Source organism: Rhynchophorus ferrugineus, unplaced genomic scaffold, assembly GCF_030347505.1.
Source record: "Rhynchophorus ferrugineus isolate W39M unplaced genomic scaffold, kcgeb_rfMv2 rfM10, whole genome shotgun sequence".
NCBI lineage: Eukaryota > Metazoa > Arthropoda > Insecta > Coleoptera > Curculionidae > Rhynchophorus > Rhynchophorus ferrugineus.
In genome coordinates, this window is record NW_027472589.1 from 23,684,705 (window position 1) to 23,712,482 (window position 27,778).

The following is a 27,778-nucleotide window of genomic DNA, read 5'->3' on the forward strand; positions in this document are numbered from 1 at the left end:
ATAGTGTGACGATGTCATATGCTAAACATTTTGCGGTCACCGAATCGTCACCCGTCCGCGATTAATACCTCCGCTTCGTCGTGAAAAGAAGAAAACCCATCGTACAAAATCAGTGACAATGAAAAAGCGCAAATTCTGAAGGAAATCCAGCTCGGACCGCCGTCGACAAGGTCGCGGGTAAACGATGACGCGGAAAAAAGACGAAGAGTGACCATGCAAAACGTGGCATGCCAGATAAGCGGCCCAACTGCTCATCGAGTGAGGGGCCTCCGCAAGTGGCCCTGCTACGTAGGGCCAGGGAGAAACTACTGAGGTGGTTGAAGCTCTATAACCAGGTAAATTAGTGACGTTTATCTTCCGAACAGTATTTCGATGGATTAGCCGGTATTAATCGGCGGTAATAAATTAGGATCGTTGTTATCTGGATCGATATAATTTATGTTTCCTGCGGCAGGTTTATTTATCTCGTCTAAGTATTAGGTTAAATTAATCGAAATATGTGGAAGATAATTATTTATATTTGCACATAGATTAGTTTTTTTTTAATTCAGAGTTTTAATTTAACAGTACTTATTTTTTATTAATTACATCTTATATTAGATATGCTTAGTACAGTCTTAATTTATAAATTGATTTATTTCTGCTGTTCTGTTGTACTTGCATTAACAGACCAGCAAATAAGCAAGTATGTATTTCCTAAAGTAATATAAAACTACTTTAGCTAAAGTTGAGAATACGTTTATTCACTAAACAAGTTCGTGTGGTTTGGTGGCCTTCCATCTTCTGATTTCCTATGTGTTGTCCAGTAGCTATATTGCTCCGACGTTACTGCCATTTAGCAACCTTATTTCATATCTTAAAGCGAAATATTGGATCACTTCGTGTATCCATTTGATTTCAAGGTCATCGTGCAGCTCTTTGTTGGCTACGTAGCGACATTAATTAAAATTATTCATTTGTATGTTATAAAAAAATTTTAGTCCTAAAAATTCTCCCTTAAGATAAGCTATAATTTCAAATTTCACGCCTCCAGGTAGCCCCTTATTCCTCAAAAAGGAGGCAAAACTTTTGCTAAGCCTATTAATATATAGAAGGAAATAGACTGGAGGATATCTATCGTTCATCCATAGTATCCCTTACCTACACCAATCGGATATAGACGTTTAAACTACTTTAGCTAAAGTTGAGAATATGTTTATTCACTAAAAGAGTTCGTGTGGTTTGGTGGCCTTCCCTCTTCTGATTTCCTATGTGTTGTCCAGTAGCTATATTGCTCCGACGTTACTGCCATTTAGCAACCTTATTTCATATCTTAAAGCGAAATATTGGATCACTTTGTGTATCCACTTGATTTCAAGGTCATCGCGCAGCTCTTTGTTGGCTACGTAGCGACATTAATTAAAATTATTCATTTGTATGTTATACAAAAATTTTAGTCCTAAAAATTCTCCCTTAAGATAAGCTATAATTTCAAATTTCACGCCTCCAGGTAGCCCCTTATTCCTCAAAAAGGAGGCAAAACTTTTGCTAAGCCTATTAATATATAGAAGGAAATAGACTGGAGGAGATCTATCGTTCATCCATAGTATCCCTTACTTACACCAATCGGATATAGACGTTTAAACTACTTTAACTAAAGTTGAGAATATGTTTATTCACTAAACAAGTTCGTGTGGTTTGGTGGCCTTCCATCTTCTGATTTCCTATGTGTTGTCCAGTAGCTATATTGCTCCGACGTTACTGCCATTTAGCAACCTTATTTCATATCTTAAAGCGAAATATTGGATCACTTCGTGTATCCATTTGATTTCAAGGTCATCGTGCAGCTCTTTGTTGGCTACGTAGCGACATTAATTAAAATTATTCATTTGTATGTTATACAAAAATTTTAGTCTTAAAAATTCTCCCTTAAGATAAGCTATAATTTCAAATTTCACGCCTCCAGGTAGCCCCTTTTTCATCAAGAAAGAGGCAAAACTTTTGCTAAACCTATTAATATATAGAAGGAAATAGACTGGAGGAGATCTATCGTTCATCCATAGTATCCCTTACCTACACCAATCGGATATAGACGTTTAAACTACTTTAACTAAAGTTGAGAATATGTTTATTCACTAAACAAGTTCGTGTGGTTTGGTGGCCTTCCATCTTCTGATTTCCTATGTATTGTCCAGTAGCTATATTGCTCCGACGTTACTGTCATTTAGCAACCTTATTTCATATCTTAAAGCGAAATATTGGATCACTTCGTGTATCCATTTGATTTCGAGGTCATCGTGCAGCTCTTTGTTGGCTACATAGCGACATTAATTAAAATTATTCATTTGTATGTTATACAAAAATTTTAGTCTTAAAAATTCTCCCTTAAGATAAGCTATAATTTCAAATTTCACGCCTCCAGGTAGCCCCTTTTTCATCAAGAAAGAGGCAAAACTTTTGCTAAACCTATTAATATATAGAAGGAAATAGACTGGAGGAGATCTATCGTTCATCCATAGTATCCCTTACCTACACCAATCGGATATAGACGTTTAAACTACTTTAACTAAAGTTGAGAATATGTTTATTCACTAAACAAGTTCGTGTGGTTTGGTGGCCTTCCATCTTCTGATTTCCTATGTATTGTCCAGTAGCTATATTGCTCCGACGTTACTGTCATTTAGCAACCTTATTTCATATCTTAAAGCGAAATATTGGATCACTTCTTGTATCCATTTGATTTCAAGGTCATCGTGCAGCTCTTTGTTGGCTACGTAGCGACATCAATTAAAATTATTCATTTGTATGTTATACAAAAATTTTAGTCCTAAAAATTCTCCCTTAAGATAAGCTATAATTTCAAATTTCACGCCTCCAGGTAGCCCCTTTTTCCTCAAGAAAGAGGCAAAACTTTTGCTAAACCTATTAATATATAGAAGGAAATAGACTGGAGGAGATCTATCGTTCATCCATAGTATCCCTTACCTACACCAATCAGATATAGACGTTTAAACTACTTTAACTAAAGTTGAGAATATGTTTATTCACTAAACAAGTTCGTGTGGTTTGGTGGCCTTCCATCTTCTGATTCCTTCTTTTTCCTCAAAAAAGAGGCAAAACTTTTGCTAAGCCTATTAATATATAGAAGGAAATAGACTGGAGGAGATCTATCGTTCATCCATAGTATCCCTTACTTACACCAATCGGATATAGACGTTTAAACTACTTTAACTAAAGTTGAGAATATGTTTATTCACTAAAAAAGTTCGTGTGGTTTGGTGGCCTTCCATCTTCTGATTTCCTGTGCGTTGTCCAGTAGCTATATTGCTTTGACGTTACTGTCACTTAGCAACCTTATATCATATCTTAAGGCGAAATATTGGATCACTTTTGTCACCGTTTGTCAGGTACTACGAAACAAAAATATAGGAGTGTTATAATTAGTATTGTTTTTTTAAATTTGACTGTGATGTGTAATTGATATTTTGAAAAATCAGTACAATATACTTTATTCACAATATTGCCCATCGATATCCGCTACTTTTTGCCATTTTCATTTTTTTTTTGTCAATTTACGGATTTCGTGGTCTTTTGCCATGGTTTTTCACATTGACTAGTGATCTCTCTATGGTCGAAATTCGACTAAAATCTATCAAGTCACTCATATTTCTCTCATAACAAAGTAAAGGCAAATTTGAAAATGATATGTTACTAAAATTTGTTTTCACATTATTTTCAATATAAGATGAGAAATGTATTTGATATATATATATATATATATATATATATATATATATATATATATATATATATATATAACTTTGTCTGTATATTAAGTGTGTATCAGTAACACTCACTAACCTTTTTTAAATGGCATTTAATTAAACCTAATTTTCATCAAGTTTCAATAATCAACAAAGTAATGATGATTTTAAATTGGTACACCGCTGAATATTTTAACAAAGTATCATAAATAAGATTATTTCGTAATTTTTTTCGATCATTTTCGGAACTATAACAACTTCAGAGAAACAAATATAAGTATACATGATCTTTTTTTACTTTTATATTATTAACATAAATATGGAATAATAAATGAAGTAACACATGTTTGTATATTATTAAAGTATATTATAAAAGTATATTAAAACAATAACGAACACAATTACAATTTTTTTACAATTTAGAAGTGTATATTAAAAGAATGTATTTACTTACAAACATTAAATTAACCATTGATTTTTCAAAACTTATGTTTATAAAGTATATAATTAGAATAATTTATACAAAGTTCAAACAATAAAATGCCATATAGTCACATATCTTAAAACATTAATCGTTAAACACATTAATTTTTAGCAGTGCTTTGAAATGTTTACAAATTTACTGTTAATAATTCATAATTTCTTCTATTTGTCCTATGTGTTCCAGCTATGCAAACTATGTAGTTAATTTCATTTTAACTGCTACGTATTTTCATTACTTCATTTATGTATTCATATAGTCTTTATTGTGGTGTGGATTCCTTTCTAGATTTGGGAATACCATCCGAACCGTCGGTCGAAGTGAAGATAGAATTATTGCGGTGTCGATCTTAAGTTGCGAAAGACGCAGTGCATAAGGCTTGGAAAATAATGGCCTGTATTTTCAGGGGGTTGATTTACAACCTCCAGAATTTGAACCACTTGACCGCCCGATCGAGCTACTTCTGTAAACGTCCTTGAATTATAACCTCGAACCTGCAGGCCGTGAAGAAAGCAGTATCGTCGGCGTAAAACGCGACATCAATGCTCTTTTCTCGGCAGATCTGAAATAAAGATGTTAAATAAGGCTGGGGCCAGCGGGGTAATATTCAGGTACGCCAGCGTCGATTTGTTTTCGACTGGAAAGTGTTTTCCTGATCTTGACCTGGAAAGATCTGTCCGATAGATAGGACTTGATGAGAGCGGTTAAGTCTTTTGGGAGGCTTAACCGCACGCATTTTGCAATCAAACCGTCGTGCCAGACCTTGTCGAAGGTTTTGATTAGCTCCAGACGGACTGCTCTAAGCTTTTTACGTTGGTCAAGAGCGTGATGGATGTGTGCGGCCAGACAGGTAGCCTGATGGACGGATGAGTCGTGAGCCCGAAAGCCGAATTGTTCGTAATGAATGATGTTGTTTTCCTTTGTGAAAGAGTTGAGAGCGTAGAGTATTGCCCTCTTGGCAAGCTTCGAAATAGCACTGAGAAGGCTGATGGACCTGTAGTCACATGTAACGCAATTGTTAGAGTCATTATGTACATTTTGAAAAAGAACGAATATATATCAAGAATTGATTATCTGGAATAAATATGTAAAAGTGATTTTTTGAGCTGAATTTCAGATTGACACTTTTAAGTTGTCGCTTCACTTCTAACAACTTCAAGCAACACACATATATATTTTGAATGTAATAAGTCAAATTATCAAACGCCTTTCATTTACCGAGAATAAGGACGGAATCATACTTGTATATTTATTAGGCCTTTAAATAAGTTTTAAAGTAGTTTTTTTCTCATTTGAAGTTTTGTTGTGAAAACTCGGTACATATTTTTTATTCAAAGAATTGTCCATCAATAACCGCCACTGTTTGCCGCCTTTCAGGCAGTGTACGGATTCTATCTCGAAAGAACCATGTATTCCTCACAAATGGATCTATTTTTCAGCATTTTCATTAACGCTGCTCGGGCAAGTCACGACTCATATGTGGTAATCAAGGAGTTGAAGAATGCGGCGTGTAAGGTAACACTTACCATATTACCATGTTTCCAAATAGGTTCTCACCGGTTTTGCAACATGTGATCGAGCGTTGTCATGTTGAAAAACAACATTGTTGTATCTTTACTCGTATCTTTGCCGTCTTTCGCGTAGTGCTCGATTAAATAGTCCGGTAATGACTTCAAATCATGGTTTTCAAAGATGTTTGACTGCCTAGAACATTCTTCGTCTTGGGTCTTAAAATCGCCACATTTAAAACGTGGATACCAGCATTCACAGGTTAAAATCGATGAAGCCTGGTTACCATAAGCATCTCACAGCATTCGATGACCTTCAACTGTCTTTTTCTTCTAATTGAGGTAAAAAACTTCCGGCAAATGCGGTTTGCTGGATAGACATTCAGACATTTTCAATACACTGAAAACATGTTTTCGTTACCTGATGTAATTTAATACACAGTAACACCATGTTCTTTAAAATTCATTTATAGGCCTGGTATTAAACGTTTTTAGTGCCAATCAAAGTAATGTTGATCGAAGGACCAGCAGACTATTTTTCGTATAAAATGTTGCGAGTTATATTAGTATTTCTTGTAAATATTTGTTGTTGTGTCGTCGTTACCATACCATTAAATAATACCTCTCCAAACATAATTACGTGAAATCGTATCCTCCAAAAATGATAAACAAATGCCATATACAAACACGCGGTGGCCGAAGTAAAAGTAATTTATGTGGGGAATATGGCGAACGCACGAATACATCAAGACAAACGATCCACTGGAAAAGACGAGAATCTGGCTCTGGAAAGGGATGCGATTATTTTTTATGATGTTCGTTAAAAATGTTATTTTGTATGTTGACAGGAGCGATATGTAAAATCGAATGTTTCCTTTTACAAAGCCTTCTTCGTCTTTTGAGGTATATTTGTAGTCTTGTAGATATTGATTATGCGGAAAGTATTTCGTAATTTATTGTCGAATGGTAGATAATTCCCTAAGTTGTTATCCTGTAGGAGTTATTATCAAGCAGAGAATCCACTCCTTTTTAGATACTTTAATACGAACAATGCATGTATTTTTACTATTAAAAAACCCTAGATCGCGATTTTTCTGCGAACTTTTTTTTAAACACAATTTTAACAGATTTTAAACAAATTATATTTTTTTCAAACTATAAATAAATTATTCTGGATAATTTTTATCAATCTCGAGAAAATACATATTATGAATACCTTCATATTAAAATAAGATTAAGTGATGAAGAGTTAGTTACGAGGGTCGTTCGATAAGCCAGTGATTTTTTAAATTTTAAAGATATTTTTTCGCCAAAAGGGCACTTTATTTCTCAATATAATTATTTTACCTTTTAACTCAACATATTTTCTCCAGCGATTTTCAAATATTTTAATTATTTTCGAGTAATAGTACACAAGACCTTAAAAATAGGTATTTGTTTCACTATTTATATTCAGATTCCCATCTCTTGTCAAAAAATTAAATTGTTTTTGCATCAACCTCTGTTAAATAAATTAATGAATTTCAGTATATTAAAAATATTCTCAAATATCTGTTTCTAATCATAGTTCTTTTTAGAGAGTGTGATAAAATTGATTGAGGGGCCATTGGAATAAATGTGTTAAAGTTGAGAATGACCGAACGATGAGACTAACCAACAATCAAAGAAGTGCTGTATTTATCTAATAAAATTGGACTAACAAATTATAAATACAAAAATTAATTTATAAAAATACGTTTTTACTTCCATATTTAGATCAATAATTTTGGCCTAATCTGGCCTATTACTCATTTAATGGACCGCACACCACTCATAAAACTTTAGAATTCGTCAAACCAGAATATCTTGATTATTGTGAAATAATAGTCATTTTTATAACTATAAATCTGTTAAAAATATCCGTTTTATTTCCAGATACTCTGTGAGTAACTTAATGTTTTGTCTTATGAGAGATTAATATTATATAATCCCCTGAAGATCTTATACACTTAATTAATAATTCTGTGTACAATCAATGTCTTTTATTTTATTTGGACATCGTACGTAACTTTTTACGTTTAGTTATTATTTCCTTCGTTGCTGCGTTACTAATTTACGTTTCCTTGTCATGTCATTTTAGTGTGAGTATATTTCTATTTATTGTCTTATATTACTAACTGTGTGCATTTTTCTCGTAAAAACTTTAGCTCTTTCTTATATATCTACTGATTTAATTACTGTATTCGCCCAATGAATTTGATATGCCATCTATAAAAGAGTTAGTCCAAATAGTTCTTAAATGTCCTTTATAATAGTTCTTTGCCACCGCCATATGAATTCGATAGAATTAAATATGCAATAATATGGAGGAAGGCATAATATTCTATGAGGCCGGCTTGATGTCGCAGTGGTAAAGGCGACAGGACGGTCCACCTACTGTTGCGATAGTCGCGTGTTCGAATCTTGCTGGGGCAGGGTCCTGAATTTATTTTTGTGATTGTCCTAGACAAGAGTGTAAAATCCGACAAGGAAAATGATCCCAGTCACGCCAGTAACCAGGCTGGGTAAGACCGAATATATCCTGGGATAATAAATCAAGTTGGTCACTCGCCAGTCGGTAGGCTTAATGCCGCGACCATGGTTCGGCGCCCACGTCAAGCTTTGGGCCTAGTCCAGATGAACCCCTAGTTGGTAAAGGATACTTTAAAGTATATTTAAAAAATATATATTCTCTGACCATATGCTTGCGCCATCTGACAGACAGTGTATCTTTTCAAAGAAGTAAATTGCATAAAACAGAAACATACGAGGGTGGTTCAAATATGATCGAGACAAATGCACTGACACGTTTATATACTATTGAAAAAATTTACAAAAATATACAGTTTTTCTAGGTGTTTCCCCTCACTAGTTACGCATTTTGTCCATCTTTCGGGAAGTTTTTTGATGCCGGTATCGAAAAATTCTTTGGGCAACTCGGACAGTCATGTGCGCACGAATTCCTCTATCTCGTGGTCGGTGTTGAATCTTTGTCCTCCAAGGGCTTCTTTCAGTAGCCAAAACATGTGGTAGTCGTTGGGTAGGGGGTGTTCCAGTACCTCCCACACTAATTTCGATATTGTATCGAGCGTGAGACGCGCGGTATGAGGGCGCGCGTTGTCTTGGAGAAGAATTGCACTTCCTGTTGGCATTCTCCTCCGTTTCGAGCGATAAGCGTGTTTCATGTATGTTTTCAGAAGGTTAGAGTAGTATGCAGCAGGATTGGTACGTTCGGTGTGCAGGAAATCGATCCCAGAACATACAGAACCTCACCCGCGGACCTGGTTGTCTTCACTTTGACTGGCGGCCCTTCCTCCTTCTTCCTCCACTCTTTAGACGACATCTTGCTTTCCAGCGTGTAATAATGTAACCATGTATCGTCTGTAGTGAAGATTCGCGTTAAAAAAACCGCCCCCCTCCGCCTCGGATCCCATCATCAAGCGGCGATAACCTTTCAACCTCGTAAATTTTTGCTCGAAGTTCAACAGGAACGATATTGAAGGTGTTCGTGGATGATAGACTCTACACTACCAGTACTGATGCCGAGTTCAGCCGAAATGTCTCGAACATCCATCCTACGGCCCTCCACAATGAGTTGTTCGCGGTCGACGATCATGCGGCTCATTCTCGACGGTTTCGGGACCATCCTTGAATGCTTTGGCCCATTTCCGACGGTAGCCCTACTCAGGCACTCACTACCGATCTTATTTCGCAAACACAGTCAAATATCCGTCTTTTTAACGCCTTCCTACACTATAAAACAACTGACAATACGTTGCGCTATGGCGGTCGGCACTTGACGTTCACTCATAGGCGTATCACGCGCGTGAAACATGCACTCCCGATGAAAACTATGCCACACTGTTCGTAGGGGACCCGGCTATCACATACTGAAGCCACAACCTTCAAAACAGACATCTACAGCCTTTGTCTCCATCATGTTTGAACCACCCTCGTATTCATTTTAGCATTTTCACTCAGAATAGTCTTTTCTCTAACAACGTTTGCCCATTTATAACCTCTAATTATTAATATTAATATTTTGCAGCCATTTGACAACCAGGCTCTAGTTTACGTTGAGTTTACTGCTATTTTGAACGGAATATAATTATTCAAAATAAGCTAACTTTCTTATCCTTTTTTGTTTTGTTTGACCTAAATACTCTGTGGCAGTCATGACTAACAATGTTTATAGACTTTTACGTGACTTTGTGATTATATGTTTGTCTTTGGAATTTGAAGGAAATTTTTGGCTATATATATACATATTTGCATTTTAAATCTTAAAGCTTCAGGAATAACCATCTAAAGCAAAGGTCGCGATGATGGATGGCGAATAAAACAGAAAATCACCAGCAGGATTACTCGCTCTCGGATAAATCTCAGTTTAACTTTACGAACATTAAACGCGCCGAGATGGATCCCGCTTCCATATTGTCCGTACCCGTTCGGGATTGCCTAATATAAAGGCAACGCCATTTTATCAGCCCTGTAGCTCTGGATATTTGCAAAAGTAAAACCGCTTACCTGAACGAAAAGATAAGAAGCGTTATTAATGACGCACCGTCTGGATTTCTTCCACCCAGAAAACAGAAACAGCCCCATCAAGCTTTATTTTCGATAATATCAGATAATATTGGTAATAAACGATAATACAAATTCGGAAGAATATATTGTAACTAGCGGGTGGAATTATAGAATGAAAATATGTAGGACAAATGTTACGCCCTGGGTGTAAAATAAATAGTATGTTTAATAAAACAATATAAAATAATTAAACATATTAAATAAATAAAATCGGAGATTAAAATAAATTAACAGCTAGGCTAGACTAAGGCAAATTCGGGAGTTCGAGATCGTGATGTCGAAGTGGTTGGGTGACAGTTCTGTAAACATAATGAAAATGTACCTGAGCAACCAGTGGTTTTCATTGACAAGGGTGAAATTAAAAATACACATACATAACAGATACTCCTAGTGCTTATAACTATACTTCTACCTAATAATACGGGTAGTATTGCTGTTAGATCATAGTACTGATAAATAATAGTACCGATAAATGAACGTGCCGATGAGTAATAGTACTAATAATATTAATGACAATAGTAGTCAATAGCAATGTTTAAATAGCTATGAAGATTAACAACAATCTTTGCTTTTGAAAGAAACCGCTCAGTGGGTTTCGTGCATGTTTTAAATTATTCATAGGTCATAACTGCACATCAGTAACTATGGCCACTATGGGGTTAGTTTCTAATTTTCAAAACACTTGTAATTTCTACATTGCAGTTCCAACCATAAGGCTTAACAGGTCAATTGAAAAGCTGGTCCGGGACCTTTCATAGTAAAACACATTTTTTGGCAATATTAGTTTTTTTTTATTCAACGTAATTCTCTTCCAGGGTGATACACTGATAATAGCGACCCTCCAACTGTTCAATACCAGTTTTGTAGTACGATTTGTCCTTTGCTTCAAAATAGGCCTCAGTTTCGGCGATCACCTCTTCATTCGAGGAAAATTTCTTCCCAGCGAGCATTCTCTTGAGATTTGGGAACAGGAAATAGTCGCTGGGGGACATATCTGCAGCATACGGTGGACGAGGAAGCAATTCGAAGCCCAATTCATGGATTTTTGCCTTCGTTTTCATTGACTTGCGACACGGTGCATTGTCTTGGTGAAGCAGCATTTTCTTTTTCTTCAAATGCGACTGTTTTTCGGCGATTTCGTCCTTCAAAGGGTTCAATAACGCCATGTAAGTAATAGTCGCTGTTGATGTTCCTTCCTTTTCAAGGTAGTCAATGAAAATTATTCCATGCGCATCCCAAGATACAGACGCCATAAACTTGCCAACGGACTGTTGCGTTTTCCCACGTTTTGGAAGGGGTTCATCGTGTGCAGTCCACTCGGATGACTGTCAATTGAACTCCGGAGGGAAATGATGGAGTTATGCTTCATCCATTGTCACTTATCGACTCATCAATCAGCTCCGAATCATCAACTCGTCGTTGTTTTTGGTCAAAAGCGAGCTCGCGCGGCACCCACTTTGCACAGAGCTTTGTCATACCCAAATATTCGTGAATGATATGATGTACACGTTCAGTTGATATCTCTAGAGTGTCTGCTATTTTATTCAATTTCAATTTGCGGTCATTGAAAATCATTTTGTGGATTTTTTAATGTTTTCGTCGGTAACAATCTCTTTGGGGCGTCCACTGCGTTCACCGTCTTTGGTGCTCATTTCACCACGTCTAAACTTAGCATACCAATCATTGATCTTGATTTATTTGGGGCAGTGTACGCAAACTCGGCATCAAGCCAAGTTTTTGCTTCAAATGTATTTTTCCCTTCAAAAAGCAATATTTTATCAACACTCGAATTTTCTTTTTATCCATGTTTTTTTAACAATAACAAAAGTTGCTTCACTCAAAATACTATAATTAACAAACTAATGATCCGACAGCTGTCAAATTTATAGACGCATCTTTTGACCGTTAAGGCTAACTAAAAGACATATGGATTTAATTCTAGTAGTGCCATCTACGTGTCAGGCCGGGAACATTTCATTTGACCTGTTATCTTTATTATCTTCAATTTACAGTAATTTAAGAATTATGAGAATAATACGAATAAATAATAAAATACATAAAGAGAAATGAATAAGTAGATAAATATATAAATAAATAGAGAATAGTAAATAGAAAATAATAAATGTAATAAATAGAATGTAATGAAATTAAAAAGAATAAACTGCAATGCTTTGTGAATAAAATCACTCTTTAATGAAACTCATGTTTGATAAACACTTAAACCTATTTCGACTATCTCTATCTAAAGCTGTAGAAAAAGTACAAGTAGGTGTCAATAAGATCTACAATTGGACTAGAGACTGGAAAATACAGCTTAATAGTCCCAAATATGTACATGTTAATTTTGCGTCGCGACGAAATGACAAAAACCTAATTATATCACATGACGGATACCCAATTCCTCAGGCTGAATCTGCTAAATACCCCGAAACATATCTGTATGGTAGGTTAAATTGGAAACATCATTTTAGACAACAAGCAGGGCAGATTAGTCTCAACTGTAGTGGTTAGTCGGAAGATACTCTCAATTTGACCTAAAGTCAAAGAGGTTGGTTTATCAGTCAGTCATAATGCGAATTTAGACTGATGAGATGCAAATATGGGGTTGCACTAAAACATTAGACCAACTAGTAATCCAACGCACCCAAAATAAAGTTCCACTATTAATTACCAATGCACATCGTTACGTAACCAACTGAAGAGCTGCACGATGACCTCGAAATCAAATGGATACACCAAGTGATCCAAGATTTCGCCATAAAACATGAAACAAGGTTGCTAAATCAGGACAACGTGAACTCAATACAGCTACTGGACAACACGTAGAAAATAAAAAGATTGAAGCAAACCAAGCCACACAATAAATTAGTTCGTAGATTAACATTTTACTGAACATATATAATGTAAGATGTAATTAATAAAGATCCCACAATAATGTTCCTATTTGTGAATCCAAATTGTAATTATTTATGTTGCTGTATATCCACAAAAAATCGGAATCCAACAATTAAAATGAAGCGGAAATCCCACCTAGTTTATTTTATATTATCGTTCAAACCTTGAAAATATAAATAAAACCATAAACGACCCGAAAAATCTGCAATGTTGAAAGAAAGAAATATCAAGAAAATATAAACAATTAAAACAATTTACAAATAGTCGAAACAGTCGATAATAGGAAAAATATCCTCACCATTTCATAGTTCAAAAAACAGTAATCGAATGAAAATAATAATTTATCGGTTTTTTTTGTGTTCTAGAAAGAGTTGGACAGTATTTGGATTACTTGTAACTGACTAATATGTATTTATATGTGATATTTCAAATACCTGACGGTAAAGAATTTTGTAGTTAGCGTTCTGCTGAAAATATCGTTCGATGCCTTTCGTGAGCAAAATGGCGACAACTAATTATGTCAGTCTCTAAAGGTGACTGCACCACATGTACTGTACGTCAAGTTAGAGAATCTTTTGTAGAATCATCGATCTGCCTCTAACGTTCTTTTATGACGCCGTATTGTTAACAATAAATATAACAGAATGTGAAGCCAGGGCGAAAGAGAGTTACATTTTCATAACGCGATAAGTCTTTACAGATACATGCTACTCAGCAACTGCCTAATGCACTTTGTTTATAAATTATTCAAAAGCCACAAGTCGGCCGAAGCCATAAAAGTATGTCTTAACGGTTGAAGTAAATACGTAGAATTGTCATAAAGTAGTTCTTCAAAATGGTTCATGATTATGAGAACGACTTTGGTAATATCCAAAGCATCTTTGAGGACCTTGCAGCTTCTTTGTGTTTGAATTGTGATGCTTTATTTTACTCGAAAACTATTTTATTTTAACGAAAAGAAGCAGGAATATCTAGTAAGTCTGCACAGACAACATTACCGTTCAAATGTTATTTTAATATAAATAAAACCCTTTTAATTATAGATAACTCAGAACTTATATAGAACAAACTTCTGTTACCCTCTAATACCTTAACTAACAAACCCTTTAAATCTGTTTCAGAATAATGGATGTGCTAGAGGCGACTCTGAAGTCCAACTGGACGAGGAATGTGCCAAAGTATTCGCCATGGACTCTGGTGTATCCACAGTATACGACTTCCCCGACACAGAAGTCCACCGCCTTCCCAAATTTGACGAAAAAGATTATCAGCGTAAGTATTATTTATTGAAAAAACTTAGACAACATTGGGGGGGGACATTGACGTACATTAATAGTAAAAAAAAGTTAAAGTTGTTTTGCTACTAGAGGGCGAGAGAGTCGCTAAGTTACTGTTAACAATTATTACAATAATTTTTAGTGATTTCCTTATTTATTTGTTGAGGTCGGTTCAATTTGTTTGTTAAAACTATTTTATTACGTCCGATCTTCTAGTTACTTAGTGACCATTTCTTTATTATTAATTTAAGGTCTGCTTTTCGTTTTTGTAATCTGTGATTATTTATCAAACTATATTTGCCTTTTTTTTGAACCAAATGACTGTGCGATTCGCCCATTTACATTTATTACGCGGGCCTGTGTAAACCGACGAACAAAATTAATGTTTGCAGTTCCACATAAATCAACAAGCCGTTGTTTATTTGCTCAAACATCAAACAAACATATTAATTATTAATGGTTACTTATATTTCATAAAATCACCAAATATTTGCAATTCAAATGAATACATTTAATTAAACATGCAGCATTATTGGAACTGATATGCGAAAGTTCAGTTACAATTATAGAAAACAGAAATATTATCAGTTTAGTGCCTTTTTATGGGGAAACATCTTAATACTGATACTAAACACTCTAGTAAGATATATTTCAGTCAAAATTATGATACACCATCTCTGTCTTGAGTCTTCACCAGATTTCCTAAGGACCTAATAGCATTTTGAACCTGGTCATGTGAATTTGAGAGAAGTATTCAACTATATTTAAATTTTAACTATTTAGTATGTGTATTTTTTCGACAAAAAGCGTTTAGGACAATTTTAGACAATAGGCGCTGGGGGCTAAATGTTGAAAATATGCTGGATGTGGGGTTCGCATCGTTCCTATATTGTTCACAGCCGAGTGTACAGCATGACTATAGGCCGCAATCAGTCTGATTAGTTAACTATCCAAACTTGCCGAAAAAAGCGATGTTACGCGCTATAAATAGTTTCCAGCCTTTTTCCTAGGTGTATTCAAAGCTTTCGATCAAGTATGGCCCAACGGTCTAGTCTTCAAAGCGAACCAACAACAACCAACTACTGAATGACCTAATTTCCCTCATCCGCTCATATCTAGAAGATAGATCGGCGATGAAGTCTCTCCTCAAAAACATATCCCCGCAGGAATCCCACAAGGTGCTCTATTGGCCCTAGTTCAACCTTTATATGGCCGATTTCTCACTTCACAAACATTCCCACACGGTATTTTATGCAGATGGTACAGCTTTCTTCACCACCGGTTACAGTCCCGACGCCATCTGCGACTTCAAGGTTGAGTTAGACAACCAGGCGATTGCGTGGTACAAATTCTGGCGGCTGCAGATAACCCGAGCAAAACCAATTAATATTGCTCCCATATATTGCAATTTATATTGCCTCCAAATAGAAAAAGTCCCCCTCCCTTGGCTCCAGAAGGTGTTTTAGGGTAAATGATGTGGCTCGGTGAATGGAAGTAAAACGAAATGAAACAGTGGTGTTTACATTATGTGACCGTTATTTATTTGCTATATAAAAATGTGAAAAATACAAATGATAAAACGGATGGCAGCGGTGTTACCTGGAGACGAGGCTTGGGCAGTCGATGGTGGCACGTCTAAACCAAACAAGGGTTCAGCACTGAATGACCGAAATACCCTTCAATAACATCCCAGATAAACGTCTCGGGGTTGCCGCCAGCTATTCGTTGTCGGGGTCTAGTTGGCGCTGTTGGCACCCCGCCCGTGTTCAACATCTGGAATTATATTTCTGGGTATTTTGTAGACCGTTATTCCACGATGTAAAATTCGACATGCCTCAAGGTCGCTACAGTATTATACCTCAGTCTCCAATTCGAACGTAGGTTCCAATGGTCAGCTCAAATGCAGCACGCCATTCGCAAAGGCAATGGCGTGTACAGCCTACTATTTCCACTCCTCTGCAAAAAAATCAAACTCTAACAAAAAAATCCCCTAGAAAGCGACTCTGTATAAGATGCTAGTCCGTCTAGTCTGCCTCTACGGTACACAGGTGTAGTACAGGTACTTCTCTGAGAGACAACTTGCACTACTCCAAGTGTACCAATCCAAAGAATTTCGCGCGTTCCTCAATACCCCATAGTATCTGATCAAATCCCTACCCAGCCACAAACCCCAGTAGTTAAACCAAATAAGACAATCCCAGTCGTATCAGAGGGTCTTTGTAGCCCGGAAAACCTCTCTATCGCGAACCCGAAGCGACATCAGCAAAAGACCATTTGGTTCTAGGCAGGTGAAGGCAGCAATGAAGCTTTCACAGTCATTGCATAAAATCAACAAAACAAACTGCTCTCGTAATTTTCCACAATAATTACTTCCATTCAGTTCATTTTTTCTTTCCTTGTAGGCTGTGCCTGTTTCCTTTTCCTAATATTTTAATCCTTGTTAAGCATTATTTCCATCAATGCAATTCTTGTTTTTTTATTGCCTGTGTTAACTATATTCCTACTAATTTTAATTATTATAACACCTACTTTACCAAGTTTGCTTTCATTCGTCAGCTTATTTTTCTTCGATAAACAATTTAAATTTTTAGTTTAAATGAATTTCCGTTATACCAGGTGTACCGGTGAGTTATAGCCGTTTTTTTAACGGATGTCGCTAGACCTAAGTATGCAATGTTATGATTTAACACATAAGTCATTGTATCCTACCAGGGGTGTGCAACAGCTATGGTAAGTAGTGGAGCAAAGTTTCGCTTAGTCCAATCATTGGCGGCGCTAACAACGCGCATTTGATTGGTTAGTTTAAAATAGTTATGTAGAAACCTGTAGGGAAAATACTTTGCTTTGATTGGTCTGCTATTTCGCCGGCCAATAGTATTTAAATAAAAATCAAATTTAAATAAAATCCTATACAAATATACATAAGTGTAAATAATATAAATATATATAAACAAAAAGCAAAAAAGAACAATTATGAACTCTATTCTAGGCAAAATTAAAATATCTATAATTCTTCTATAAAGTCTTCCCATATATGTTTAGTGCCATCAATTTTATGGGATCTATTAGAGTTCTAACTTATCTTGATATATTGAAGGTAAACTTTAAATCCTTCCCTGTTGATATTAACTTCATTAAACCAAAAACACAATCACACCTCATAATAACTTAAAATGTGGTCTTGAAAATCATTATGGATTGAACAGTTGAAACACTGAATATGTATGTGTTTTTTAAAGATATTTAGATTTTAGAGTATTTAATCTGTGGGACTACTTAATATAGAATATTGACAAATAATGAATCTTGTCTCTTTTTCAGAAGTTTTGTTAAATAGCCTGAAATAAGACTAAAATACAATATTAGACTCTTGTTTTTCTCAGAGCAAAGTTCTCTGGAACTGGAAATATAGACTCAACTGGTGATTTAACAACCTCAAGTGGTACTAGATCTCCCGTTAAAAAAGAATATAAGTTATCTAACATGTTCATCTTGTTCACAATTTTCTCCGGGAGAATGATGTGAAAAAATTGAAGTGATGAGCCCTTTTATAGATTTCTCGAACATACTAGGTGCAGGATGCTGTTTTTACCTCCATGACCGCTAATAGATCCAACAAAATTCTTTAAGCAATCTTGGTAAAGATTTGTTAAACAAATGTAGTTATTTGTAAATTTAGACAAAATAGATTTTTTTAAGGTAATAAATCCCCTAAAAGTAGCCATTAAATTTTTAATTGATGGCACCATAACAAATATTTTCTTAACAAGGCAATCAAATTTAAATATATAATTCCTCTACTATAAAATGATTGAATACTGATAACTAAAAAGTTAAAGTATTGCAAATATTTTAGGGATATTTTACAATTAAAAGTAGTATTTATTACTACTAATTAGCCAATTATATTAATTATTACCTTCTTGTAAGACTTCTTTATGTAGAGACATCACACTGACAGCATACGAACAACTTGGTAGATTAATTGAATTTTATTACTACTAACATCGTCATAAGTAGGTTTTGATTTTCTGTAAACAAACAATATATAAACAGACATGTAGTAGATAGATAATTTTATATGTACTTGATAAAATCAATGATGGATATGCATTTACCCTAACACCTGTTCGTGAAGGAAGGGTAATTCTAAGTTTTTCACTAAAATGTCCATAACAGACACCATGACGTTGATATATTTGCATTGTTGTTTATCCAGGTAACTTACTACTATTTAGTTGATCAACCCATTTTTGGAAAGGAGCGAGATCATTCTTTGAGAAACGATGTCTAATTTCCGCAGTAGATTTTTACCCCGGTACACTACATCTTTTACTACACTGACGCATTGTCATCAACTTTTATATTATTATTCCATAATAATTAATGTAAAACAGAAAATATGAACAAGGTAAAACGAAATTTTCGTGATCTAAACAAAAACCAAAACCTACAAACAACAAACATAAAAATGGACGCTCATAAAAAATGCTGATTTCACACAATTTGATCGACCAATTACATTTCATGTTAGTGGCGGCACCAGGAATTTAAACTAGCCAACCACAATTTGCGATCGCAGCGTTACAGTTGATTGAACTAAACAGAACATATCCCCAAGGTCGCCTATACAGTGAAATTTCTATTTTTTCTATGTATTCTACTAACATCAAGCTTCAAAACTATACAAGTTATATTTTGCGAAAGTCGCACCGCCACAGATTGATGATTCTATGAATATATCGAGTTTCGTACCTGAAAACGTGCATTTACGGCACTCATTATTTTTTTATTTAATCCAGAAAATGTTAAATATGGCCCAAGAAACAATTGGCACCCAATTACAAACAATGGGGAAAATCCAAATGTATGTAATAATGTAGTAATAATAATGTGTTTGATGGGACCAAACTGTTGAAACCTGATATGGTTAGTATATGTGAAGTAGTTAATAATAATCGTTACCGACAGCAAATAATCAATCTGGACCATGTCTTGATTGATAACCATCCAAAATGGAGCCGAAAACACGGTAAAGTGATTTTACAGCACGATAATGTGTCATAAAGCCAAACCGGTCAAGAATGCTTTGAAAGGATGGGACATATAATGACACCCGCCGTACTTTTCTAACCTTGCCCCGTCCAACCCGCTTGCAGAGCATCACTTCGCCAATTTCGATGAAGGTAGAAAATGTCTCAATGAATAGTTTTGCTCAAAGGACCAACAGTTATTATGGCATCCATAAATTGCCTGAAAGATGGGCAAGATGTATAGAATGGTATAAAATGACCATTACTTGGGATAAATAATTTTTTTTCTTTTTTTTTTGAAAATTATATAGTCGTTTCCAAAAAAACGGTACCGACTTTCCTGTACACCTTGTATTTTATTAAACTGCATATAAAATATGTATGTAATTAATATCTTATAAACAATACTAGAATACTAGTATTCCTACTAGTATTTGCTATCGGAACTTTTTTTTCATAACTCATACTTACCATTACAACTTAATAACGAATCAATCAAATCTAAACTTCTAGGAACTCTTACGACTTAGATTATATTGTAATATTATTGAATGTGGACAGGTTTTTTTTTGTGAATTACTCGACACCTAGAGACGCTTAAATGGGCGATCAGTATCAGCAAACATTTGCTTGTGAATGTATAGTTACAAAATAGCATGTTTGAGTTATAAATAACATGATGAAACAATCTATATCGTTTCTAATAGTATAAATAGTAACGACGAATATGTGTTTAATGAAATAAAATATTTGATATGTAACAAAATCAATAATAAAGATTGAAACTCTTAGTCAAAATACGAGGCATGGTTATGAAATTACAAGACACAGAAAAAATAACTTCTATACCACTAATAAAAATATAAATATGTAATAAAAAAATAAAAATTCACCATATTAAATCAGTGCTACGAAACATTGACGTCATTTAACATTTCCTAATCATCATTTCAGCATTTGAACATTTTGGGGCCCTTTGATTTTATTTGGATTATTTATCTTATACGTAAAAAATTGAAAAAAATTATGCACATAAATGTTTTACACTCTATAATATGACTTTCTACAGTTATACTATATTATTTATATACCCATCTTACATTACATTCTCATCTTACACCATTTAATCTTTCCAGTGTATGAAGGGATAACTTACGTGCCTCAAGGAGCTGTATATTCCTGTTTTCTATGGATACTTCCCATACTAACAGTTTTCTCTGAAATAATTGTGTTAAATAATGTTTATATAAAAAAACTATTATTTATATATTTCATAAATTTAACCTCGAATAAAGCTAGTTTGTGCCGATCTTTGTATTCACCTGCTCTCAAACTTTATGTTGATGTAATACGCAACAAAATTCAATGAAACTACATCAACTTAATACTTGCCAATAAGAGGGGGGGGGGGCATTATCTAGTCCCTGTTCGAATCATCTCATTAGAGATGCAATCCGTTCGTAGCTCTGACTATTTAATGGCAGTTAGACATTTATCCAAACAAACGCCAAAAGAGCGTTTGCCGGTTTATAACCTCTGATTATTATCATCAAAATTTTTGAATAATTTTGTAGACGTAACAACGATGTCGCGCAGAACCCACACAAATCGAATTTTATTGACTGATTCGGTTACATTATATTTTTGCAAACTGAATTTAACAATAGATTCGGCACCATAGATGACGTGCCTTCGCTGTTTTATTGTAAGGTTTATAATTTATAAATGTCAGGTTCCTTCTTTGCATTTCGACTATCGCATATATTTTTAATTTTCGTATATCTAACTTAATTTAATTACTTCTTCCTCCAGTTCCTCTTCCTTTCTTGTCAGTCCTTGTATATTCTAGGACATTTCAGCACTTTTTTTGTTGAATACTTCAATTTTTTTTACATTTTTAATACTTACTCCACTCTGTTTTAGCATAAGGCAGTAGTCTTTCTCTTCTTGCTCTGTGAAGATATTTTACCAATCAGTGAATGCTAAGTATATTTTGTGGGTTGTACTTTTCGACTAACATATTTGTCTTATACTCAATAGATGGTGAAATCGTCAATAGTTATCTGCTGCTTATTTTCGATTATGTTTTGTTATTTATTGATATATCTCCATGACTGCGCATAACAGAGTAATCTCTCTATAATTATTTGAAATTTTTTTTATATATATTCTAAGGTGTCCCTTTACTAACGAGGGTTTATTTGACCTGGACCTACAGTTTAACGTGGGCTCCGGAACACGGTCCTCGGCATTAAGCCTACCGACTGGCGAGTAATCAACTTAGAAAACATCCAGTCTAACCCAGCCTGGTTACTGGCGTGACTGGGATCATTTTCCTTATCTGATTTTGTACTCTTACCTAGGACAACCACAAATATTAAACAATCAGAAACATAAATTTACGAGAATGCCCCAGCAGGATTCGACCTCGCGACTATCGCAATAGTAGGTGGACCGTCCTGTCGCCTTTACCACTGCGCCAACCAAGCTGGTTCTATAATTATTACGGCCCCCTTTTTATGTATCGGAAAAATAAGTGTTTTTGTCAATTTCTGTGGGATTCATTCTTCTTTCCATGCTGTATTGTAGATTTCTATTAATAATTCAATAACCTTCCAATTATTTTTTTTTAAATATTTCTGGTATTTCTGGTGGAAACACTGTATTTGTCCATTTTTTATCACCTGTGTGCTCTCACTTTATTTTCTTGAGGGTGGATATATTCCTTCTATCTCTCCCTTATTTTCCATCGAATATATACCATTTATAATCCACATTACATAATACTTAACCATTTTATTTCAAATTTAACAATTGCTACTGAATCATACCTAAAAGATAATGGGAAATCCCTGATTCCATGTCCGGTAATTTCTTACGATAATGATGGTTTCTCGATAATAGTGGTTAAAAATAATTCCCGGTATTCTTATTTCGGGTATAACAATCGAACAAACAACAGGAAGACTAATCTAATCATAAAGAAAAAAGAATCGCCCAAATCTCTCACATTTATCCGATATTAATAACACAGTATATACGTTAAATTAAAATAATTACATTGTTTAAAACTTGTATTGTTTAAATAATTTCATCGTATGGCCAGTTGTTTTGATTTACACTCTGAATAGGTTTATGACCTAAATATTACTGTCGGTATTTCTGCAAAGCGACGCTACCTGTTTTATTTAATAATAGTTCATTGATTATATATGTGGTATTATTGTGAATAAACGATATAAACTGGTCGATAATCAATTTTAATTAACGCTGATTTATTCGCTTTATTATACTGGTTCTGGTGAAGCTCTCACGCATACCTGATATACTTGATTGTTTAGCAAGCGATCTATTTTTATTTAAATATCTTTATTTTATTGATTTATTAGACTGATCTGCAAGAAAAAAGTTGCTTGAATAATTTCAATTGATTTCCATCTACTTTAACATGCTGAAAACTGCTTCATAACAGCGGTCTCTATGCTTTCGTCTCTGTAAACTATCCGGTACACCCCAAAAAACTTACCAAGAGCTTGAATGAAGACCATTGTTGACGGATGTGCGGCTATTTTAAAATTTTGGCGTGTTTTCCCACGCTTTGGAGCGGGTTGATCGTGTCCAGTCCACTCGGATGACTGTCGATTGAACTTCAGAGTGAAGTCACATATCGACGCAAAAACTCGGGTTTATTACGCCTGATCATCTTCAAACACTGCTCCGAATCATCAACACGTCGTTGTTTTTGACCAAAAGTGAGCTCGCGCGGCACCCATTTTGCACAGAGATTTTTCATACCCAAATATTCCCGAATGATATGATGTACATTTTCAGTTGATATCTTTAGAGGGCCTGCTATTTCATTCAACTTCAGTTTACGTTCATTCAAAATGATTCTGTGGATTTTTTAAATGTTTTCGTCGGTAACAACCTCTTTTGGGCGTCCATTGCGATTTAACAAGCGATCTATTTTTATTTAAATATCTTTATTTCAATGATTTATTAGACTGATCTGCAAGAAAAAAGTTGCTTGAATATTTTCAATTGATTTCCATGTACTTTAACATGCTGAAAACTGCTTCATAACAGCGGTCTCTATGCTTTCGTCTCTGTAAACTATCCCGTACACCCCAAGAAAACTTACCAAGAACTTGAATGAAGACCATTGTTGACGGATGTGCGGCTATTTTAAAATGTTGGCGTGTTGCTTGGATAACAGGTTGGTTTTACTAGATTTTCTGGCTTTTTGATAGCAGAGATCGAATAAATCGCTGGTCCTAAAAGAGTTGGCCAACGAGGGTGCTTATACTTAGTGAAAATAACATCTTCTAAGAAACATTGGTACCGCTGTATATAAAGTTGGAATTGATGAAGCAATTTGTAAAAGCCAAAATCCATCCAAACAATTCCCAAAGATTGCTTCAAATACGTGATTTCAAGATTTCCAGGCATCTCAGAAGCAAATATGAAGGAAGGTTGAAATATGAAGTCGAACCAGACATTAGATGGCTTATGAATGACCCACCATTTATGGATTAGTTTTACACACTACTTTTTTAGAAACATACAATCCTTAAACAAATCGTTAAAGTATTGCTAAAAACATTTCAAGCTTTAGTTTGAATGGGTCTACTTTTCGGAAAATTTAGGAGATGTGAATGCCAAGACATTACAAAGATAACAGGTCAATTGAAAAGTTTCCGGCCTACTATAGTAAAGCACATTTTTTTGGTAAGATTAGTTTTTTTTATTTAACATAATTCCGTTCAAGGGCCAGATCTGAGAACAGAAAATAGTCGCTGAAGAACAGATCTGGAGAATATGGTGGATGAAGAAGCAATTTGAAGACCAATTCATGGATTTTTGCCATCGTTTTCACTGACTTGTGATACGGTGCATTGTCTTGGTGAAGCAGCAATTTACATACAGCATCTACAAATACGGCCGTTTTCGGCGATTTCGTCCTTCAAACGGTCCAATAACGCTATGCAATAGTCGCTGTTGATGGTCCTGCCTTTTTCAAGATAGTCAATGAAAATTATTCCATGCGCATCCCAAAATTCACGCCATAACCTTGCCAGCGGACTGTTACGTTTTCCCACGCTTTGGAACGGGTTCATCGTGTCCAGTCCACTCGGATGACTATCGATTGAACTTCAGAGTGAAATGATGGAGCCATGTTTCATCCATTGTCACATATCGACGCAAAAACTCGGGTTTATTACGCTTGATCATCTTCAAACACTGCTCCGAATCATCAACTCGTCGTTGTTTTTGGCCCAAAGTGAGCTCGCGGGGCACCCACTTTGCACAGAGATTTTTCATACCCAAATATTCCCGAATGATATGATGTAAATTTTCAGTTGATATCTTTAGAGGGCCTGCTATTTCATTCTGCTTCAGTTTACCTTCATTCAAAATGATTCTGTGGATTTTTTAAATGTTTTCGTCGGTAACAACCTCTTTTGGGCGTCCATTGCGTTTACCGTCTTCAACTCGGCGTCAAGCCAGGTTTTTACTTCAACTGTATTTTTTCCCTTCAAAAAGCAATATTTTATCAACACGCGAAATTCCTTTTTATCCATTTTTTCACAATAACAAAAGTTGCTTCACTCAAAATGCTATAATTCACAAACTAATAATCCAAAAAACTATCCAAACTATGACAGCTGTCAAAATTATACACACATCCTTAGATTAGGAAATTAGGGCTAACTAAAAAACATATGGATTTATAATTCTAGTAGTGCCATCTGTGTGTCAGGCCGGGGACTTTTCAATTAACCTAAGAAAAGTTGTCAAGGAAGATGGAGCGTCTCAGTAATATGAGACTACTATTGGACGCTTCAGACAGAGCATCCAGATTTTTCCCACAAGCGAAAATGTGCAAAGAGGAGCCTTACTGGAAAAACCAAAAAGTTTTAGCATGTGATACCTATATTAGATAAAGAAATAGGTATCGCTATTGGTTGGTAAATTAAAATAAACTGTTCTAAGTCTATTCTCTTTTATATTAATTTAGTAATTCGTTTAACTTAGTTTCCCAAATTGCCAAGAAACGTGTCATCCTATGGCACAAAGGAAGTCTTCTTCAGATTCAACAAACCCTAAAACATACAATTACGTCACTAGACCTAAATAGCTCTTAGATTATTTTTGCAGACCTATGTACATCTACTCTATATCTTCTTTCGGGCTTATTTCTAAAAAAGTAAATTATAAATAACGCAATGAAACATTTAATTTATATTTACCTAGTAACAATTTCAAATAATTCACTTATTAGCATAGTCTCCTCAAAACTGAATTCATGTTTTCAAAACCGTTCCTTCATTACGGCCTTTGTTGATGCTAATGTTGGGATTTTTCCCACCAGTGTGCTATGATGTGGTTCATTGTCCACAATAATAATTGATGATTCCTCCAGGTTCTTTAACAGTTGATTTTCAAATCATAATAAAAACATGTTATGGTTCATTTATCCATGGTAGTCGCCCTTGGACCTGAATAACAATATATCGGCAATTAATTATTAATATATATTATGAGCAACAAAACCTAATCTAATGCTATTGTATATGTGACCTTTTTCCTTCATTTTGTGTTGTCTTTACACTTTTTTTGTTACTGTCTTGCCAAGAGTGCCCCAATGAACTATTTTGAAATATTCAAATTTCATCAAGATACACAAAGTCAAATAATTTATCTTCCGTGATTTTATTCTACGCATTTAAAAGTTGAATTCTTTTTGAAGCAATTTCTGGAGGTTCCATCAGACCTCTTTTTGTACATTTCCTATATTTGGTCTGGAATTGAGCCAATATCAAGATGGTCAAGAATCGTCACCCACTTCGTATGTAGACGGGTTTTCTTGGTTTTATCTAACAAATTGTTCTTCATTTTGTAAGCCATGTTAGTCACAGTATCCACACTAATATTCAACGCAGCAACAACACGCTAAAAAACATTTTCAAAATATCATCAATAGTTTCCTCTCTAACGGAATTTACGGGCAAAAGAATTTACTTCGTTATCTCGTTCCTTTTCGAAATAACTTATTGAAGTCGCAATCGGTTTGGGACTCTGACTATCAGACAGCATTATGTCTCTTTTTAATTAGAATAAAATAAGAAGGAAAATATTGTGTGATTCTGAAACGAACTTACAAATTGCGACAGGTAATATATTAAACATCTTGATGACGTATATACAAGAAAACTTTGGATAGACTATAGATGTGTAGGCCTGATAATAAATAATAAAGTATAGAAATACAAGCTGTATTTGATTTCTAAAATAATAGAAATATTCGTGTCCAATAAAATAAGACTACGATTTAAAAAAAATACGTTACGACGAACTTCCTGCGTCATTCCTAAAAGATGAACCCGCACGTTCGTTCGTACGCTCTCGTCCGAATCCAATCGATCTCTATTTGTTTCCGTCGTCTTAATTGTATGGCATCACGACATAAATTTAATTCGGTTTAAATAATCCGAAGACTTCCACGGATATCTCTGATGTTGGTCGTTTGCGAGCACGGAACGCTCCCAGATCGGTTTGCTGTCTATTCAGCATCAATTAATTGATCGTAAACGGGCATTAAATTAACTATTTCCCGAGGAATTACCCCCGAAGAAATATTCGTGGTCTTTTATTATTTATTTATGGGGGGCTGTCTTATGCTCGGGGAGCACGAATGCTCGAAATAACTAACGAGGGTTGGATTTTATTAGAGCCGGTACTTAGTTATAAAGTGCTTGTTGTTACATCGTAATTAGTCGTTTGGAATAAAAGATTTAATAGATAATTTTAAGCACGTTAAAAATGTAGCATTTGCGGAAAGCTTTGCTGCTTCCTATAGCCCGTTTCTGTAAAACAGTGAACTCGCATCGTCTAAATTCAAGACGACTAATGGTCAGAATATTGACGCATCAACTTTGGGTTTTAGTTCATTTTGGCTGTGACACATGAACAAAAACAAAATTCCAATCTAAATAAAATAATAAAACGAAATAATTAACATTATTATACACCTACTGAGTATACCTATCAAATGACTTAAGCTATTGTTAAATATACAATAATTTGTAGGTTAGGGTAATGTTTTATTATATTTACATTAAACTACTTTCCACACCACCTATGAGATTAATTTTATAGGCACTTTTTATATAGTGGTATCACCTGCAGGCCTAATCCACCTACTTAACAATTGCATATCCAAGTTACGTATTAC

At 34.9% G+C, this 27,778-nt stretch overlaps 1 protein-coding gene across 3 annotated transcripts in view; it reads left to right on the forward strand.

Moving 5' to 3' along the window:
- Ae2 (anion exchange protein Ae2) overlaps positions 1–27,778 on the forward strand; it is a 212,364-nt gene that overhangs the window by 63,184 nt on the left and 121,402 nt on the right. For all 3 annotated transcript variants that reach the window (XM_076415695.1, XM_076415697.1, XM_076415698.1), the window contains exon 2: positions 14,354–14,504. In XM_076415695.1, the coding sequence (XP_076271810.1) occupies positions 14,354–14,504 (151 nt within the window). The remainder of the gene's footprint in view (positions 1–14,353; positions 14,505–27,778) is intronic.